The sequence below is a fragment of the Zonotrichia albicollis genome, chromosome 12, assembly GCF_047830755.1.
Source record: "Zonotrichia albicollis isolate bZonAlb1 chromosome 12, bZonAlb1.hap1, whole genome shotgun sequence".
In the NCBI taxonomy this organism is placed as follows: domain Eukaryota; kingdom Metazoa; phylum Chordata; class Aves; order Passeriformes; family Passerellidae; genus Zonotrichia; species Zonotrichia albicollis.
This window is the reverse complement of record NC_133830.1, coordinates 19,067,543-19,087,732: the sequence shown is the minus strand read 5'-3', so window position 1 is coordinate 19,087,732 and position 20,190 is coordinate 19,067,543. Positions and strand designations below refer to the sequence as shown.

Sequence of the window (20,190 nt, the reverse complement as noted above, 5' to 3'; positions counted from 1 at the left end):
TCACCGGCAGCGTCACCGCGTCACGGCACAACGTCAGCCGGGCAGCGGGGCTGCGGCACCGCCGCGCCTTGCCAGGGCTCCGCTCCTCCGGAGCACCGCGGCCGGCGGCACTGCCGAGAGCGGGCAGCGCAGCATCCCGAGCCAGGAGATAACTGTGCTCGATTCACTAACGGAGCAGAAGAAACATTCTGTCCGGTTCTGCCCGGCCAAGGGATGAAGGGGCTGGAGCATCTCTCCTCAAGGAAAGGCTGAGGGAAGCCGAGAGGATGGAGCAGGCTCTGCCTGGTGGTGCCAAGCATTTGGGCACTGATGCCCAGGAAGAGCTTCTTCCCTGTGCAGTGACTGAGCGTGGAACATTGTCCAGAGAGGGCGTGGAGTTGTCTCACTGGAGCTACCCCAGAAGTGTCTGGACAAATCCTGTGTCCTGTGCTCTGGGATGGCCCTGCTGGAGCAGGGAGGCTGGAGCAGATATCCCACAGTTGTCCCCTCCAGACTGATCTGTGACAGTGGCCACAGGGGTCTGAGGGTGAGGGAAGAGACCAGGATCTGACTCCATGTTTCACAAGGCTTGATTTATTATATTATGATATATATTCCATTAAAACTATACTAAAAGAATAGAAGAAAAGGTTTCATCTCAGAAGGCTGGCTAAGAATAGAATAGCAAAGAATGATAACAAAGGTTTGTGGCTTGGACAGAGAGTCAGAGCCAGCTGACTGTGATTAGAAACAACCCCATGAGACCAATCCCAGATGCACCTGTTGCATTCCACAGCTGCAGATAATCATTGTTTACATTTTGTTCCTGAGGCCTTTCAGCTTCTCAGGAAGAAAAAATCCTAAGGAAAGGATTTTCATAAAAAGATGTCTGCGACACTGATCCATTCTGGGATTCATTTTTTGGGAGAAAGCCACTACAGTCCCTCAGCTCTGCACCCCTGCAGCTAAACTGGAAAGTGAGACACACAGCACAAAATGTCATTAGTTAATGGATACTCTGCAAAGCTGTCTCTGTTTATCTTGCTCATTTGCTAATGCAGATTAGGTAAATCCACTTATTTCCTAGTGCTGCCAACAAATATTCCTCAGCACCCCTGTGGCTGTGAGGAGAAACTGATCCTTCAGTGACTGCACTGCACTCCCCAGGACTCAGAACAAGGAAGGTGCCTTCCCTCTGCAGCACTGCCATGGCTGGCATTAAATAAACACACACATGCATTTCTAAGAGACAAAAGCAGGCCCAAATCGATGCAGCAGACACAATTAGAGAGTTTATCCCCTTGCTGAAGCCAGGACCACACACAGGGCAGGACCCTGAAGCACACGTGTAAGAATACATGCAGTACCTGTTTTCCAAGCTGGATGTGCTCAGGGCTGGGGCATTCCAGAGATGGAATGAGCCACAAGCCTGGCAGCACACGCACATCCCAGCACAGCTGCACTCAGAGCTGAGCAGAGCCTGCCCACTGCTCCGTTTTCCAGGACAAACAGGGTCCATTTCCAGGCTGTGACCACAGCAGCTTCCCCACCCTGGCTCCACCAGCAATTCCACAGCCTGGCAGGACACAGGATTTGCTATGGGCCACTCTGAGAAATAATTACTGTGCAATTTGTTCCCTCAGATGCAGCCAAGAGCACTCAGCTCAAAAATGCTCCACACTCAGAGCTACAGAGAGGATCTGGCACAGCAGGGCCAGGCAGCAGCCAGTCTGCCCTGCAGTTACATTGCAGTTCTTGCATTTATTCCTTTGCTGTGTTGGCTGGCAGAGATCAGCCCTGTCTATAAACCTGCCTTTTACATCATGCTGTTGGTCATACTCCTTTGAACATGACTGTAATTACAACCCTGTTGGTTTTTCCCCATTCTTTCCATTTATTCTTCTTTTGTATTTCTGTTACCATCACTCTGTCCCTGACCTGCCTTTACCCTTGTGTGTTTTTTTATCTTGTAGATTCATACAGTGACAGAAGGATCTACCACTGGTATCACCAAGCCCTCAGACTGTGTCAGGCCATAAGAATCAGCTGTTTTTTCCCCTGCTTAAATCTAGTTTGGTTATCTCCAGTATGCAGTTAAGCAAATCTACAACAAATTATTACAAGCCATAAAGACATTGTTTGCTGCTTTCTTACAAAGCAGAGAAAGCTGCACTGCTGCCAGGAAGAGAGAAGAATGTGTTTGTGATGTTAGTTGTGTGCTTGCTACCAGAAATTGAGCTTTTGATTTATTCTGGGGTTTTTTTTAGTTTTAATTTGGCAGCTATGCTTTCCACTTTTTCAATTCCAATTTTTTTGTCTGATCACTTCATCAAGCTTGTTCTGGAGTGGATTATTCACAATAGATTGCAATATATAAACACTGAGAGCATCCAGAAATGCTGAACAGACCCAGACCTGGTTGTTCAAAAGGCTGTTCCTTAGACTGAAATTCTGCAGGGCTGCAGACCTGGCTGTTCAACACTGTGTTCCTTAGACAGAAAATCTCCAGGGCTGCAGATGCCCACCTTCAAATGCCATTCATTCAGACCTATTAGTCACCCATAAGACTTTGACCAGGCTCAACCTTGCCTCCTGTCCCAGGATTCACAAGCCAAGAGCAGTAGGGGATGCAGAGCTTCAATCCCTACAGGGATGGCTGTCTATGATCCCAATTCTTTGGCTACCACTAGGGAATCATCACAATCCTTTGAGCTAGAATAAAACAGACATCAGGTTGTAAATAAGTTTTAATAAAAAATGTTTGAACAAGGTATTGCAAAGTTTTTTACAGTAGCTGCTGGAATATCCAGCATTTAAGCAATTCATCTGGGCACAGTTACAAACCACAAAAAAGGTAACAGGCTGTAGACACTGCAAGTGTTTTAGAAAGAATCAAATCTGCTCCAAAGTCACTCCTAAGATCTACCTTCAAGGCCCCTCTAGACAGGTTCCAGGCTGTTCTGGTAAATGAAGCAGGTGTAATAGTGTGAGTTACTTCTCAGCTCAACAACAGCCAGCAGGAGAAGCTGTGCACACTCACAGCCAGGACAGAGCAGACAGGATGGCAGGAGCACCGTGGGTTTTCTTCCAGGATTTAGGAGCTCACTGGGTGTGCTTCTATCTGCAGGAGGCCCCACAGCACAGACCCTTTCCCAAACTGAAAGCACTGCAGGCAGCTGTTGGATGCACAGACAAGTTCACCAAGGTTTGACCCTTTCCAGCACTGGAGCACAAGTCAGAAAGTAGAGAAACCAGAGTGATGGCTCTCCTCCTGCACACCACACTGTAATCCCAGCAGCCTGCTCCACATCCCAAGGAACTTGCAGAGCTAAAACCCACTGCTACCAGAACTGAGGAGCCTGCTGCTCTCAGAGGGATCACACACTGACCAGGCACTGTGCACTGTTACAAGCCCAGCAGGGTCTTTGCCTCCTCGCTCTGTGCCAGCAGGGTTTCACTGGCGTATTTCTGCAGCAGCTCCATCTTCTTCCTTCGCACAAGAGCTTCCTCAATCTGCAGAGACAAAACCAGGGTGGATTCAGCTCAGCTGGGATGCTGAGACCTCAGATGCTCAGCTATACCACAACACCTCCCAATTTATGGAATACTTAGGGAGGTTTTGGAAATTCACAGGTGAAAAGGGGTTATAGCATTTGCAAGGGGATTAAACAGCTGCAGAGTCAAGTCACAGAAATCACAAATTTAGGGCACTTTCACTGATGACCTGATGTAAATGAAGATGTGCCTTGCAAAAGCCAGTGTGCATCTCTGCAGCTGAGTGCTGTTCTGCCTTACCTCCTGCTGAGTTGGCACTGGAACATGTGCAATAAATTTCTGTTGGCCATCTTCACCTTCTCTCTCCTTGCCACCTTCCTCATCAGACTAAAAAGTGAAAAAATCACATCAAGTTTATTTTCTATAGAGGTCATAAAAACCCCTTTTTTTATTTGCTTTGCCAGAAGGAACAACACATGGTCAACACTATAAAAACAGGAATGAGTGAAGAGGAGCCAGCACCAAAAGAACACAAGGATCACATGCAGACCCTGCTCCTGGACATTTTCAGCATTACTGCTGCCATTTCTCATAAGGCCTTTGCTCTGCTGTGGCATGGCCATGAATGTAAAGCTGTATTTCCTCCCCTTCCATGCCACAGCAATGCTGTGAACAGAAGAGGAGCCAGCTAAACAAGACAGCAAGTGCATTAAAAATATGGGTACCACTTCCCTGAACAGCTCAGTATTGCTCTGGTCCCACACCTAAGAGCTGGGCTCATGAACCATGGGATCATACAAGTAAAATAGGAACTGGAAGAGCCACCAGATCCATCTGATGATGGATTGTCACAGACATCTTTTATGAAAAATCCTTTCCTTAGGATTTTTCCTCCTGAGAAGCCTCAGGAACAAAATGTAAACAATGATTATCTGCTGCTGTGGAATGCAACAGGTGCATCTGGGATTGGTCTCATGGGGTTGTTTCTAATTAATGGCCAATCACAGTCAGCTGGCTCAGACAGATAGTCTGAGACAGAAGCCTTTGTTATCATTCTTTCTTTTTCTATTCTTAGCCAGCCTTCTGATGAAATCCTTTCTTCTATTTTTTTAGTATAGTTTTAATATAATATATATCATAAAATAATAAATCAGCCTTCTGAAACATGGAGTCAGATCCTGGTCTCTTCCCTCATCCTCATACCCCTGTGAACACGGTCACAATGGACTCCTCCTTTTTATTCTTGTGCTTAACCCACCTAGATACAGACTGAGAAATGGGACCTTGTTTCCAGTACCCTCCTCCAGATCTCACTGGGAGCAGATCTCATGTCAGAAGAAGCAGCCCTGTCACAGCAGTGACAGCAGCACCAGCTGCACCACGATCCAAGTGCAAACAAGGCCCTGCACCCCTTGGGTTTTCACACAGTGGCAGTGTGACATTATCCTGTCCCCAAAGCTGCTTGTGCTGTTGCTGAGGCAGGTTGTGCTCAGGAGCCAGACTGAGCAGTGTTACCCACACACCACTGACGATAACAGTGCCACTGAAATTACAGCAAGGTTTCTCACTGCAGTGAAAGTCTGTCCTCACCTGCCAGCCCCCAGCACTCCCTAAGCCTGGGCCAAGAGCACTCCCCTACCTCTGATCCTGAGCTGGGGAGAGGGCCAGGACAGCACACCCAGGTCTTTGCCAGAGTGATGCCATGTCCAGGAAGGAAGCACAGAAGACACATGGAAAGTCACATCACCTGAGCCACCCCTACCTCTTCCTCGTGGACAGCATAGATGTTTTCTTCCTCCTCCTCCTCGCCTCTTGCAAGTCGTGCTTCTCTCTCCATCTTCCATTTTTCCACTGCTTCTGCTATAACTGGGGAGCAAAGGAGAATGGCAAGTGTGGCTGAGAGCCAGCCAGAGCAGCATGGTCTTATTGCCACAGCTCTTCCAATGGACTGTAACTCCTTGCCTAAATCCTCTACATCAGGAAAAAAAGGTGCCTTAACCTCAGAGTCAATCAGCAGCCCCTGCTGGCTGCCCTGTGCAGGTTTGGAATCTCACATACCTTTCTTCTCATGCTCCTGCTCCAGGGGCTCCAGGATCCCATCATCCTCATCCCTGTAGCCATAGTACTCGGCATCAATGTCCTTCATCAGCTCAGCCCGAGTCTTCCGTGGGGGTGGCAGGGCTGCAAGGACACCACTGTCACCCACAGGTCACCTCCATCACCTGCTGAGTGTCCCCAGGTGTCCCCAACCCCACAGCACCCCAGCTGCCCGGTGCCAGCCAACACCCAGCACGATGGAGCTGCTCCAGCACTGGTGTCACCCTGTGGCCAGCACAAACCAGTCCCAGTGCATGACCCAATGGTTCCCCCACACCCTGGAGTATTTCCCAGAATTTGTCTCTGCCTCACTTCCAGGCCCAAGCAATTCCCACTCATTCCATGACAAAGTTTCATCCCCTTACATTGAGTTTTTCATTATGAAAACTCATTCCTGCTTCTAAAATGATGTTCAACCCAACTTTCCCTTTTCCTAGTCCTGAACTCTGAGTACCATTTACAACTTCTCAATGAAGTTTGCTTCTTATGCTGGAAGTTTCTATAGGCCATCAGTCCTTACCATATGGAATTCCCAGTAGGAACCAGTACTACGTTTCCTTAATTGCAAACAGCCAAAGGTGCTCTAGCATTTAATTAACTATGTGTGCTCAATGTTTCACTGAGCTGACCCAAGACATTCAGAAATGCTGTCACCAGCACTTCCCACAAACAACAGCATTTTACTCAAGATATTTGCACAGATCCATGTCTGGGAGGAGCTGCTCTTTACTTACGTTCCTTCTCAAAAAGCTCTCTTACTCCTGGCAGATCCTTTGCAGCCCCAAAGTATTTGTAGCCTCTGTTTCCTGGAACCTCTTTCCCTTCATGATCTAACATTTTTGGGCCAATCCTCTGGAAAATAAACAGAGTTCATAATTTAAAACTTTCTTCTAACACAGCCAAATATTTTGGGGGTTGAATAAAAATAACACTGGCCAAGCCATTCACAGCTAACTAAATGTTACATATTTTTCTCAGCAGTCACTTATAAGCAGAACTACTATTCCACACTTACAGCATAATCTGGCCCTCCCAGCTCCTTTATTCTGTATTCCCAGTGTCCTTTCTCCCTCAGGAGTTTGTTTATTTCATCGTTCAGGTCCCGAATTCTGAATTCACCCAATCCAGCTGTTAGAGAAGAAAAAACCAATAAATCAGGCAGCTCAGAGAAACACCAGAGGAATTTCAGAATTTATGCAATGGAAATAGTACAGTTCACATAAAAGGGGATTTTTACTGTAACTGCTTATGACTGGATATTCAAAAAATAGAACATAGTTAGATAAATCTTACCATTTTGGATCTGTGCCACTTTCTTGGAAATCTCCCCAATGATCTAGTCAAATAAGAACACAGAAATTAATTTCTCAATCAGTGGAGGGAACAAAGAAGACAGAGCAAGATTGTTTGAGAAGTGCATGGCAATAGGACAAGTAGCAATAAAACACAAGTTGAAACTGAAGAAATTCTGATTAAATTCAAGGGGAAAGACATCATTAGGAAGATAATCAAACACTGGAAGAGCAGCCCCCAAAACCTGGGATCTAAATCTCTGGAGATGTTAAAGACTCAGCAGGACATGGCCTTGCAACAACCTGACGTGGTAGGAGCTACTCTGAACACTGAGCTGCAAAATATTAGAAAAAGTTCTGTGATTTAACTCTCAGGGTACTGCAAGTGTGGAAAACTGCTTGTAAGCAGGCTGCCTAAGCAGGAAGTGTAAAGTTCTACTTCCTACAGAATTAGAAAATCCCCAGGTTGCATTACCTGTCTCCTCCATTTCTCAGCTTTGGGCAGCTCATTGCACTCTGAGGCAAGGAAAGGCCTTCGCTCCTGTAGACAGAACAGCACACACATCAAACCCAGCTGAGCACTGGCACAGCATTTCACACAGGCTCTGCTGCTCCCTTAGTGCCAAACTGTGCTGCCAAGCTCCAGGGCCTTCTGCTCCCATCGAGTTTTAGTAAGTGAAGAACAATAATTACTTACAGCCCTGACAAATTAAACTATCACAGACTACAAAAACTAATTAAATCCACTTCATCCAAACCAAAATCTCTCACCCCATAATCCTCTCCAATACAACAAATGTTCCATTCAGGACAGTTTCAGCATTTTCAGCACACACCACCTTCTTAAGGTTAAGCTTTTCTCAACTGCTACTCCTAAACTATGTAATTTTTTCCAGTTTATACAGAGTACCTTCTTCTCAAACTTCTTCACATTCCATTGGCTTGCTTACACAACCTGATGCATCACCTTGCTTCTAGGGTTTTGTGTGCAGTTATTTTGTCCTCTTCCCCACATTTTTACCTTTTACTAAAAGGCTCTACCTTTTTACTAAAGCTCCACCTTTTATTAAAAGGTATTAAACCCCTTTTCTCTGCATAATACGCAATATGAAACAGAAAAGTATAAAAGGTTTGGAGAAACTCTAGTGGAGAATTTTCTTGGCTGTGTGAGTGTAAAATAGTCAGCTGAAATATTTTCCTTCTACAGACAGGACACCTGGGCTCTGAACAAGGCCTGCCTTGAGCTACCAAACCTCACCTTGACTTTTCCTTCCTCAAGCTGGGCTTGCCGAAACCTTGCCAAGGCCGTCCTGAAGAGGAGAAAGCAGATTTACTTTCACAAATCCACATTCCAACAGGAGCAAGCTTTGCCTCTGGGTGTTTATTATGGACTCAGTTACAGTCTGTAGAAAACAAAGGCCTGAACACATTCACTGACCACCTTCAGCTCTTCCAGCTAATGACTTCTCAACACCCAAAATCCTCAGTGGTTCATTTCTCAAGTAAAGCACTGCTGACTGATTCATCTTACCTGGCTGGGCATCTCTGTTCCCAAAATGGGAACTGCCTAAAACCACAAGGGTTCTTTACAGCACACTTCAGTGTACTTATCTCCCAGCCTGCAGAGGGACAAGTACACTACTACAGGGTCTCTCCTGCACAGAAGCACCCAGCACAGCTACAGGAGCTGCACAGCACCAGGTATGTGTGTGCAGGACCCTCCAATTCCCACTGCCTCTGGGCCAGCACACGCACAACTGAGGACCTAAAAATATCATTAAACTGTCGGTGCTTTAAGAGGCAGAACAGCGAGTTCTATGGGCCAGCAGGCATAGATGTGTGTTCATTCTGTGGGCCAGCAGGCACAGGTGTGTGAGATCAGGTAGTCAGGGCCAGCAGCTCTGAGGTGAGCCCGGGCTCAGCGGTGTCCCTGCTGCACTCACATGGCCTTCTCCGCGTTTCGAGCCTGCAAGACACAAACAGAGCGGCCTCAGGCACCCCCGGCCCCGGCCTGCTCCTCCAAGGTTCCCAGCCTGCGGCTGGTCCGCTCCGAGCCCCGCGCTGGGCAGTGGCACCAGGGGACAAGAAAAGCTGAGTGACCCCTCAGCCCTGCAGTCCCCACGGTCCCGCCGTGCCCTCAGCCTCGCATTCCCGATGGTCCCCCCGTGCCCTCAGCCCCGCACTCCCCACGGTCCCAGCGTGCCCTCAGACCCTCAGCCCCACACTCACCATGGTTCCCCCGTGCCCTCAGTCCCTGCCCCGCACTCCCCATGGTCCCGTCGTGCCCTCAGCCCCACACTCACCATGGCTCCCCCGTGCCCTCAGCCCCTCAGTCCCGCACTCCCCATGGTTCCCCTGCACTCTCAGCCCCGCACTCCCCACGGTCCCGCCGTGCCCTCAGCTCCTGTCCCGCACTCCCCATGGTTCCTCCGTGCCCTCAGTCCCTGCCCCGCACTCACCATGGTCCCGCCGTGCCCTCAGCCCCGCACTCACCATGGTCCCGCCGTGCCCTCAGCCCCTCGGTCCCGCCGAACGCTCCGTGCACGCAGCAGCTCCAAGCCCCGGAACTGAACGCGGCCCCGCTCCCCACTGCGCCTGCGCACCCCGCTCGTGCAGGATTGGGTGACCTCGCTTGGCGCATGCGCGCTGCTGGGGTTGGCGGGATGGGATGAGCCGGGAGGGCCCGGGTGCGGGGGGACCTTGGGGACCCCGCAGTGACACCGCTGGCACGGCACCGACACCGACCACTGCTGCCCCGGGCTGCTCCCAGCCCCGTCCGGCCCGGCCTCAGACACTGCCGGGGGGGACATTGGGGACACCGCAGTGACACCGCTGGCACGGCACCGACACCTCCCACGGTCCCAGGCTGCTCCCAGCCCCGTCCGACCTGCCCTGGGACACTGCCAGGGATCCTGGGGCAGCCACAGCTGCTCTGGGCACCTGTGCCAGGGCCTGCCCACCCTCACATGCAAAGCTCCTTCCATCCAACACCTGATGTGAATTTACCCTTTCTGTTTGTACCCACTGCCCCTTGTCTGGTCACTCAATTCCCGACGAACAGTCCTCTGCAACCACTTCATGAGTTTGCCATAAGGAATGAGGAGATACCTCAGTACTAGTGAAAAGATCAACATGAAACATATGAAGAATTTAAATTGATTTTTCCCATGTCCCACAATGTATGAAATCACCACTTGCTTGTCCAATGCCTGTTCACTTGGTACAACTGACTATGAACAGCAGCACCAATGTCCTCACAGAAAGATGACCAAGGAAGAGACATCTCTTTTTGAAGTAATTTTCTATTTCTGGAACTTACAGCCCGGTTTGTGTTCCTCAGCTTTTAAACCTTGTTTTCTTTAAATAAAAATAGCTTTTTAGAGGAAAACACCACTTTGTAGCTGTCATTGAAGTCCCAAAGACTTCCATGTCTTTGTAATCACAGAAGTCCAAGCTTTACTGCTGTTAGTTAACTAAGATAATTGTGTGCTAAGACTGAATTTGTCCCAACCTAGCACGCTGAACCACCATGTGCTATCTGCACTACCCCAGGAGAACGCAGACATTTCATTGCTGCTTCCAAAATCACCAGGAATGCTCCCCTGACAGTCACTGTAATGATACCAGAGGTACAAGTGGCAGTGCCAATTCAGCTGGCTCCAGCACAGCTGCAATGCCAGCCTGGCACTTCTCCTGCAGGGACAGACACCACAGCCCCTTCCCACTGCTACAGCCCCCACAGCCTTTGGGATTGGAAAGGAAAGCCTGTGGAGTGACAGTTTGAACATGAGCCCAGCACACTGCACATTCCAGGGAGCTGCCAGAGCTGAGCACAGGCAGCAGCTCAGACACTCTGGGCACAGCCCAGTCCTCACCCCCGGTGTGAGCAGCCCTTTCTGCAGCTGCCTCAGGGTGAAGCGCTGCACGCTGATTTTACTGAGGGCATGTCAAGATCCTCTCTTTATCAGCCCCTTTCTGGTCACTGACCCCTCTGAACCAGCACAGGGACAGGCCAAGTGCAGAAGCTTTAGGTTCTCAGAGCCACTATAGCAGCTCAAATACCACTCTGACCTACTCAGAGACTGGAACTGCACCTCCAGCAACCCCTCCTTCAGTGGTTTTTCCATTAAATGCTTTAAGTGCCTCAGCACAGGTGTATTCAGCCCCCATCCAGCCCCACTCCCATGAACACGTGCAGACAGGACCTCAACATGAGACAGCAGAAAAGAAAAGGCCAAGCTGAACCTCCACATACCCCTTTTAATATGTTGTTTTGCACTGTGTACAGGAAAACCAAAAATAAACAAAAGGAACTTTAGCCAAACTCCCCTTCCTCCTCCAGCTTTATTGATAGTTAAAATTACATTTTCTATGTTCTAGGACTTCAATTGCTCTTACCATCTTACTTTAAAAACCGATTACAAGCAAATGAAACTCAGTTGTCTAAGTGATATAGTATACAAAAATAACATCTTGATTTCTGTGAAAATGCATTTATTTGCAACTCCTGAATAGCTCCAAATTGTTTATGCTATGAGCACTGATGTCTGGGTTTCAGATTGACTTTGAGATATTTATTCAAAAGCTTCCCATTGCGTTCTGTATCTCCAACATTAACATTCACTGACTGAATTACTGTTACTTTTAGATTTATTTCAGATTTCTCTCTCTCTCTCATGGCCATTAACAGGCATGTGCATCTTGTTTGTTTACTCCCACTCAGCTATATGCTCTAGGTAGGGCCTGATGCAGATATCACTTGGTGTTAACAGCTACTGAGGTCAGACAATCCAAGGCCATTGTAATAAAATAAAAGTTATGAGGAAGTTTAGACACTTCCAGAATTTCATTCCTCCTGCATAGGATCACTTCCCTGTAACCCAGAGAGGGTTTTTGCTGGTCTGACTCAACTCTTCCCACTCATCAATCCCTATTCACCAGTGGCACGGAAAGGGGGTTCTTTAACAAAGCATTATACATAACACCTCTACCAAACTAAACATAAACATTTTTGTAGTTAAATGCAGAAAGTTGATTTTTCCACCCCTTTCCTCCTTTTACACGGCAAGTAAAGCTCACTGGCCTGGGAGTAGCCTCTATCTGCCAACCTTTGGCCAGTGAAGAGGATTCAGAGAAAAATAATACAACCATCAATCAGAAAAAGGAGGGGCGACAAAGGAAAATAATTAGGCTGTAGCTTCAATTGTGCATTCCCGTGCAAGGTGCCCTGACTCGCCGCAGCGGTAGCAGTTGACTTCGCTGGTCTTGCTGCAGTTGATGGCTACATGGCCAGTTTCACCACACCTGCAAGAGCAAAGGTTCTGTCAGAGCAGCCACAACACCCACAGGAGCAATCCTGCTCTGCCCAGGACATTGTCTACTTCAGCTTCATACAACCCTAGTCCTGCATTCAGGGCTTCTGTTCCACAATTCTCTGACATGAAGCAAGTTTGTCCTCAGCAGAGCCATTAAGTGCTCCCAAATGATCAACTCCCATTAATCACTGCACGTGCCACAATCACTGTACATCAACTTTGTGGGATTGCAGGGTTTTTGCCCCAGTTGTGTCCTGGGTATTGCCTGTTCCCAATGCTTATGCTTGCAGTTTAGCCTTGCTTTGAGAGTAATTAGTTTTAACTCAAATACACCATGTTCTCTCTCCTTCCTCCACAGAAGGGAATGTTGGTGGGGGTGAAGAATACTGCTCTCAGGAACGTGCTGTTTCTGGTATATGCCTGCATTCAAAAACCAGACAACACTGAAGAAGATGGCATTTCAAACCAATTCAACACCCACTTCTATTCACTGTTCCCACAAGCAAAGCATCCTCAGTGTGCTCCTGCAGGAGCTGGCTGTGCCAGTCAGCTGGGCAGTACAGCTGGGGTTTGTCAGCTCTGGCAGAAGACACAGGGTGCCTACCTCTGCTACAGCCAAGTGCCTCCTGCCACCTTCTGCAAAAGGACACAACCCTTTCTGCACAGCTCCAGTGACCGAGCACCTGCATTGGGTGGCCATCTAGAGATACAGCATGGAATCTGTACTCCACCTTGCTAACAGGGGTTTAACCCTTAGCTCTGAACAACAGCGGGACACAGAACATATCTAGCCCAAGAGGTGCATCCCACAGGTGCCTCCTGTCAGTCCTTACCTATAGCATTTCACTTTGGTGCAGTCTTTTTGAATGTGCCCAAACTCTCCACAAGAATAGCACTTCTGCTCGTCTGCGTGGTCGCAGTCGCGGGCCAGGTGGCCGGGCTTGCCACAGTTGTAGCAGCACTGCTCCCTCTCCCTCTTGGGCTCCTTGCAGTCCTTCGCAATGTGGCCACCTCTACCGCAGTTATAGCAGGCTTCCACAATAAGAAAAACATACCAAACCAGACTATAAAACCTTGGTAGCACGAGGGGCAGCGTGCTGTGAACGGGGCACGTGCACTGCTTGCTCCCAGGGAAGCCCAGCACCCTTCTCTTCAGGCACAGAGCTCTCTCTGCCTGTGGCACTGAAGAGCTGGAATATTTAGTGATACTTACCATCCTCCTGAAGGTCACAGTCCTTGGCAAGATGGCCAGACTCACCACAGCGGTAACAGATATCCGGCAGAGACGAAGACATGAACTGGAAGCCTGCTTGAAAAGGGTTAAAGAAAATAAATACAAGTATTACATTCAAAATACTTTTAAGAATCAATCACAAACTGAATTGACAAGTTTGCTTCACTCTCAGAGCCTCCAGCCAAACTTAGGTACAGGCAAATTTCCCTGGTTCTTATTACCAATGAGATTCTCAGCTTCCTCACTGGGGTCTGGCAGAGGCTGGCACTGCACAGAGCAGCAGCCAGAGCTGTGCTGTGCACAGGAACACCAAGCCCAGCCCCTGCACTCACCTCTGCCACGGCTCCTCATGCCACGGCCACGGCCCATGCCAGTGGGGCACTCCCGGGCCCAGTGCCCAGTACGGCCACACTTGAAGCACTCGTTGCTGCTCATGGCTGCAGATCACCTGTCTGAACAAAAAGGACATTTCTGAGCACCTCCTGCTCCCCCAGCCCAAGGCTACATTCAAATGAGACATTCAGTGGCTCCCCAGCCCCTCAGCAAAGGCACTGCAAACCACACAGGACTCCCAGCTAAGTCAGTACTCTCCTGTACAGTATCTGATCATGACCACTGAAACCACCGCAGAGGATACAAGTTTGCCTCCACTCTGCTTTGAGTAAGACAGCTTTGAACAGACAATGTGCTATGTAACTTTTCCTCCAAGTATTTTGTAGCCACCCTTTACTGCAAGAAATTCCAAAATATTCAGGGAGAGGGAAAAAGAGAAGGAAATTCCTTTAACTATTGTAGTAGCAGCTTTAATATCATAATCCCATTCAGTAAAGCACCTTCTTACTTGTTGCTCAGAGTTAAAACTCAAAAGCCAGAAACTTAATCTCTACAAGTTATTTCCTCCTGGTAGTTGCTACATTTTCTCTTGAAGGATCTGCCTGGCAGCTACTACCTTTACTGACTGGAAGCCAAGAACAGGCAGTATTACACTGAAGTGTTCAAAAGCCCTTTAGTTTCACATTTGAAGACTTTAGGTCTTTTCTGACCTAAACAGCAGTTGAACTCTGAAAAGCGAAACTACAACTTGTAAATAACCTTTAGCTCAGGATGCATATTCCACTCCAGGTATACACAAAAGAAAATGTTTTAAGATGTTAAGACAGCAGATAGTTGCTAACTCTAGAGAAGGCTAATGGGGCAAAACATCCCTAGAATGCTCTGGAAGCATCAGACAGGGAGTTCTGAGAGCCCAGACTGGGAATGGAGCATGAGCAGAGCCTGCACAGCCCCAATGGACAGGGCAGGTCCCAGACTGTGCTCACACTGCCACACCTCCCCTGAGCTGCAGGACACTCACACAACACCTCCAGAGCCAGAAAAGAACAAGGAAGTTACACATTTAAACTCTTTCTTAAAACGTGCTTGAAGACAAGTTTAAAGTACACAGGTTTAAAAATATGCATGTCAACCTTTGTTTTGATGAAGTCTCCTGAAGTTTTAATACCTCACATACGCTCTCCCAACTCTATTCTTTACCCAACAGAAGCAGAATCATTACCTGGCTTGTTTCACAGTTTACCTGTATCCCCTTCAAGGTAATCCCCCTGTAACCCTGCAGTTTAGTCATGGTACAGAATGATTCCCCTCCTCCCAGACCTGCAGCATCCCAGATTACAGAACTCCCACAATCTGAGTCTTGAAGAAAGCCACTACAGGAGCTTTCTTCACTCCAGCAGGAACCAGAATTAGCTCTTAAATATAGAGTCAGCATCTTAACATGAATTGTCATTTAGCTATTTCCAAAGTGCCTCAATGTTTCAGAAATTCAGTGTGGCTTCTTATCCACTACTCCCTCAAAACAGTTCCTCTCTCTGATGGCCTTCTGCACAGGAATGGTTATTTCAACCACAGTAAATGGTGAGATTTAAAAATGCAAGAGGTCCATACTCTAGCATGTCATCTCTGTAACCCCACATCTAACTTCCAGCTGGACTAGATGACGGATTTTGCCTTCAAAATGAGAGATGGCCAGGTTAGGGTTAGGAGTGAAAAGCTGCAAGAAGACCTTAGACACATCCAAACAAAGTTAAAACTGGTTGTTGGAGCACTTTGAGATTCACTCGATGTCACACACAGCTCAGTGTTGAGGATTTCCAGCGCCCCCTGAGGGCAGCCCGGCCCGGCTGAGCCCTGCCCGCTGTGGCACTCCCCAGCCACTGTTTATCCCTGCCTGCATAGCAACCGTGTGGACACTGCAGAACAGGGAAACACAGCAACTGCAGGAGCGGGGCTCAGGCACCACCGTGATGCTGCTTCTTATCTGCAACAGGGCCAAGATGAGGTCTCTGAATTTTAAATATATAGATCCTTCACTTCATTACAACTCTTTTTAAGGGTCCTCACATTAAAGCATTATCAAATAGCAACATAGAATCTATTAAAAAGAGCAGAACAGTAGGCACCAGCTGTAAGAGACCTGCAGCACATGTGAAGAGGCTTCACTCCCAACCACGAAGGTGGGACTCCAGCAGAAGGTGACAGGACTGGGAGCTACTGGCAGTGCCCCACAGGAAGCACTGACAGACCCAGCCAGGTTAACACAGGGTAAAAGATAAATGTGTGACAGGTGAGCCAGAGTGCTCCACATACACACTGGGGAGCTTTCACACCCAGATTAATGGCAGCCTGCAGCCAGTCTGTCCCTCTGCCAGTGCAGGAGGGACAAAAGCTCACTCCTCACTGCCCCAAAGGAATGCAATACACAAGTTTTACATTGATTCAGAGCTTTTTCCTTTTTAACAGCCCCTTCAAAGGGGAAACCTCAAGTTTCTCTGTCTCTGCTATACAGCAAATTGGTAAAGATTACACAAACTGAAGCAGAAACCCAAAGTCAAACTGCAGTCTCTGTGCAAGGATCCTTCCAGCCTGAGATTCATTTAAACACCTCTGTCTCCAGAGGCCCTGTGCCCACCCTGAGCTCACAGCAGCCATACAAATGTGATTACAGACATGCTGCTTCATCCTCAGGTCCTTAAACACATCCTGCAGTTTCTCTCCACCAGTATTTCCATGTTAAACTTCTGCATCCTCCTCTAAAGGGTCTGGAACTGCAAATGGATTTACCAGTGAGAGGTGGCTGCAGCTGACACTGCTTTTATCTGCCTGCATCCCAGCAAGCCTCACACAGGACAGAACTGCCCAGCAGTGTGAACTGCAGTGATTCAGTTTTCAGAGAAAGCCAAGAGCCACCTTCAAGGAGCAGCATCCAGAAAAGGCCGGTTCAGAAGACAAGCCCTTAAATGGAGAGCCTCCAAGCACTCTGGACACCATTACAGTTTTCAGTTACTTCCAAGAGAAAAAAATGAGCACAGTAAAACCACCCAAGTTCAAACACTTCTCTGTTAGTCAATACCCCTCCATTTTGTCATCACAGGCAAGTTTCCAGCAGTTCCTTTTATCTATCAAGGCCACCTTAAGTAAGCCTTCTGTAAGAAAGCTACCTAAGTCTTCTTGGAAAGTTTTCAGTCCCAGCTCTCCCTGTTTTGCAGAGCTCAGATGTGTTACACAAAGCAGCCTGTCCTGTCTGTCCATGTGTCATCGTCCCCTCCCTTCTTACATAGCAGAACCAGATTTTTACCTCACCAGGGCAGGAAAAGTGGTAATGGAAAAGAAATTACAACTACAGCCTCATCTGGCATTTCTGAGACAGGTCAAATTCTGTGAGATACAGCAAGGCACTGCCTCCTGGATTAGCTCCCAAAACTCCTCCAGAAACTCAGGTCTAGTTGGGCTTTCCCACCTCAAACCTTGCCTTTCTAGAGAAGGCAAAAAGCAGTCATTTAACTCCTCCTAAAGACCTCTGAAACTGCAGCTGGAAGCTGAAACATTATTGAGAGTGAATTTTAGACCTTGTTCTGTGTGGTGGCCATACAGGGACTGATGACAGAGATCCCTGTGGCACCACAGCACTTTCCTAGGACACAGCTGAAGTTTTTCAGTGCAACTTGAGCACCAAATCTTAAGTGGGAGTTTCTTGATAATTCTCCTAGTTGTAGGAGACACCTCAGACACAAGAAGTTTCCTGTCTTATACTCTGTGTTTTTCTATGGCTTTGCAGTTAATACATATTCAAGACTCTCAGAACAGGAGAGGTGCTATCAATCTCCAGCCCTCAAGCATGAGATTCAGCAATATTCAGCTCTGTTTTAGCAGCCCCTTTAGACCTGATGATGTAAAACTGCCACAAAGCTCCACTGTAACACTCCTTATTTCATATGGCTTTTAACCTAGATGCCCTCCAAAGAAGTTGTTTTAACAAACTAAAATACAACTAAGTTGGGCTCTTCATAGTGAAAAGGAAGCTGAGCTGCACCTCTGGGATTACTCAGGATCCAACAGAAGAGGGGCAATTCTCTTCACTCTACTTCAGTGCTTCTGGTGACCTACAACCAGCAGGACTTCACTCCTTCAGCCAGAGCACAGAGCAGAGAGAGCCCCAGCTCCAGCAGAGGCACCCTTGGGAAATCAGCAGGGCCCTCCCAGGCTGCTGTGAGCAACCCAGAGCACCACACCTGAGTTGGACAAGGCAGAGCCCAGGTGATGAAACCCCAGCGTGACAGGAAGCACAGCCCTGCTGTCCTCTGAATAGGCAGAAAGGCCTGCTAATAATCATAAGCCAGCATTTCGTTTCAAAGGAGAAGTCAAAGCATTACTCATTTTACAAGAAATGCCACCTGGGAGTTTTTATTTCCCAAGCAACACGTTGTAAGAATTCTTGGACACATCACTGTGACCAAAGCCATCGTAGTTAGCAGTTTATTTCCACACTGTAACCTGAAAACCTGCTACAGCAAAGTTAGTGATGCTCCTGTCTCTCTCTTCGGCTCTCATTAAAACAAGATACAAAATTAACTATTCTGACCAGTAGGTAATAACACCCCAATTCTGGAATAAACTAGTCTGAAAATCAAGGAAACCTGCCGATGTGAAAAGCTAATCCCTCTGCTCCATTTAGGACCCCTCAGTTCATTTCACAGCCAGGCTGAGCCAGGACTGCTGAACATTAACTAAGACTCAAGAGGGGACAGAAACCAGGCCAAAAGGACATCATGACTCCACTTAGACAAGTCATTCTGAGATATCTCTGTTGACACAAACAAGAAAGAGAACAAAAGTTCATCAAGGAGTGACTCAGTAGCACTTTCTGCCTATCCATACTAGTTATTATGGAAAGGGCTAGACCCTATTGAACAAATATGCACATTTTACCACCTTCCCCTTTACTTTTTATGTCTATCTGTATGAAATTTTAAACTTAAACACCACGAGCAACATGTGAGACTTTAAACATAACATCCAGCCCAGACATTAACAAAGTTAGTTGAAATGGCAGGTTAAACCTGTAACTCTCAGGACTGCTGCACAGCTCTAGTGAACCTATTTAACCTTTTCCCTTTGAGGACGGATGCAGGATTGCTACTCTAGGCAAGTGTGCACTGAAGAAGGAAACGCGGGCTGGGCAACCCCAATGCTGCGTGGAGATGGGATCACGTTGAGCGCACACAGGAAACCAGAACTCACTATTAGATTTAATAAAGGCTGTGACAATGCCCTCTCCTCAATGACTAACAGCGGTTACTTGAGAACCACGCCAGACAGGAACTCGAATAAAAGGCCGCCCCGCAGCCCGCGATCTGCAGATGGCACAGACTATTTTTCCTATCCATTTATAGGTCACATTTGGATTTAGAGCAGGCCACCATCCGTGCCTGTGGCAGGAGCAAACAGTTGCGACACCTCGACCCTCCGCTCTCCGGCAGCGCCCCACACGTGGGCAACCACGTGGTGCGCGGGCCGCGGCCCCGCCGTCGGGACTTCAGCGGGGATTCAAAATTAAATTAAAAAAAAAAAAAGAAAAATAATTTAGTGAAGAAAATACTTCATTCCAGCCCGTTCTCCGCAGTCCCCAAACTCATAGGACGATCGTTATCTCAAACTCGCTGGCTCACGGGCGGCTCGGCCGGGCCCCTCTCCCCATGGCCAGGCGGCCACGTGCAGCGCTGCCGCTGCCCCGGCCCCGCCGCCCGCCACCCCCGGCCCAGAGACCGAGCGTGAGGCCCGTGCGGGCCGCGCCCGCGCCGAGCGGAGCGGCTCCCCCCGCGCCCAGCGCCCCGGCCTCCCTCCCCCGAGCGGCGCAGGCTCCCTGGGCGCTCCCGGAACCCAGACCTGACTCACCCGCCGCCGCCCGCCGCCCTCACCCGGCCCGCGGCCCTCACGGCTCTAGCGGCCCTCACGGCCTGCCCAGTGCGCTGCAGGGCCGGGAATGGCGCCGGCGCCCGCCCGGCCGGACCTTCCCGCGCGCTAGGCCGGAGTGCGCCAGCGCCATCGCCGTCCCGCGCGGTGCCCTCGCTACCGCCTCGGGGCCCCGCCGGACCCCCGGGCGCTCCCCTACGGTTCCCTCCGGCCCCCTCGGCGGTACCTGCGGTCCGGTTCCCCGCGGCCGCGGCCCCCGCACGACTCTGCTCCGCTCGCCCGCTCGGCCCCACCGGTCCCGCTGCCTGCGCCACACGCGGTGTGCACACGGCCCGTCGGCTCACCCCGCCCCGCCGCTGTGCGCACGGCTCGCCGGAGCCCGCTCGGCCAATGGGAGCAGAGCGGCGCTGCGGGCCGGCCAATGGGAGCGGCGGACGGGGACACCCAACCGTGGCGGCCGGAGGGTGGGCGGGGCGCGCCTCCCGCGCGCTGGCCGGGGGCGGGCGGGGAGGCCATGGCGGCGTTCGGT

General features: G+C 49.2%; 2 protein-coding genes across 6 annotated transcripts; both read right to left on the bottom strand.

The window, feature by feature from the left end:
- Positions 1-2,708: 2,708 nt before the first annotated feature.
- Positions 2,709-9,492, bottom strand: ISY1 (ISY1 splicing factor homolog). 2 transcript variants are annotated; one of them, XM_074550154.1, is made up of 11 exons: positions 9,357-9,492; positions 8,807-8,829; positions 8,122-8,173; positions 7,339-7,404; positions 6,865-6,907; positions 6,587-6,699; positions 6,306-6,423; positions 5,533-5,655; positions 5,237-5,340; positions 3,775-3,861; positions 2,709-3,492 (listed from the first exon to the last, which is right to left on the bottom strand). In XM_074550154.1, the coding sequence occupies exons 1-11, from the start codon at positions 9,357-9,359 to the stop codon at positions 3,385-3,387; spliced, it is 840 nt and encodes a 279-aa protein (XP_074406255.1). In that variant the 5' UTR covers positions 9,360-9,492; the 3' UTR covers positions 2,709-3,384. The 2 variants fall into 2 exon arrangements, with proteins under 2 accessions (XP_074406255.1, XP_074406256.1); XM_074550155.1 differs by lacking the exon at positions 9,357-9,492 and adding an exon at positions 9,323-9,351.
- A 1,611-nt stretch (positions 9,493-11,103) lies between these two features.
- On the bottom strand, positions 11,104-20,047 carry CNBP (CCHC-type zinc finger nucleic acid binding protein). Of its 4 annotated transcripts, none has more exons than XM_005496738.4 (5): positions 19,888-20,047; positions 13,745-13,864; positions 13,392-13,487; positions 13,012-13,210; positions 11,104-12,167 (listed from the first exon to the last, which is right to left on the bottom strand). In XM_005496738.4, the coding sequence occupies exons 2-5, from the start codon at positions 13,845-13,847 to the stop codon at positions 12,050-12,052; spliced, it is 516 nt and encodes a 171-aa protein (XP_005496795.1). In that variant the 5' UTR covers positions 13,848-13,864; positions 19,888-20,047; the 3' UTR covers positions 11,104-12,049. The 4 variants fall into 4 exon arrangements, with proteins under 4 accessions (XP_005496795.1, XP_074406257.1, XP_005496796.1 ...); XM_074550156.1 differs by having other exon boundaries at positions 13,012-13,214; positions 13,393-13,487; XM_005496739.4 differs by having other exon boundaries at positions 13,392-13,484.
- Positions 20,048-20,190: the final 143 nt, after the last annotated feature.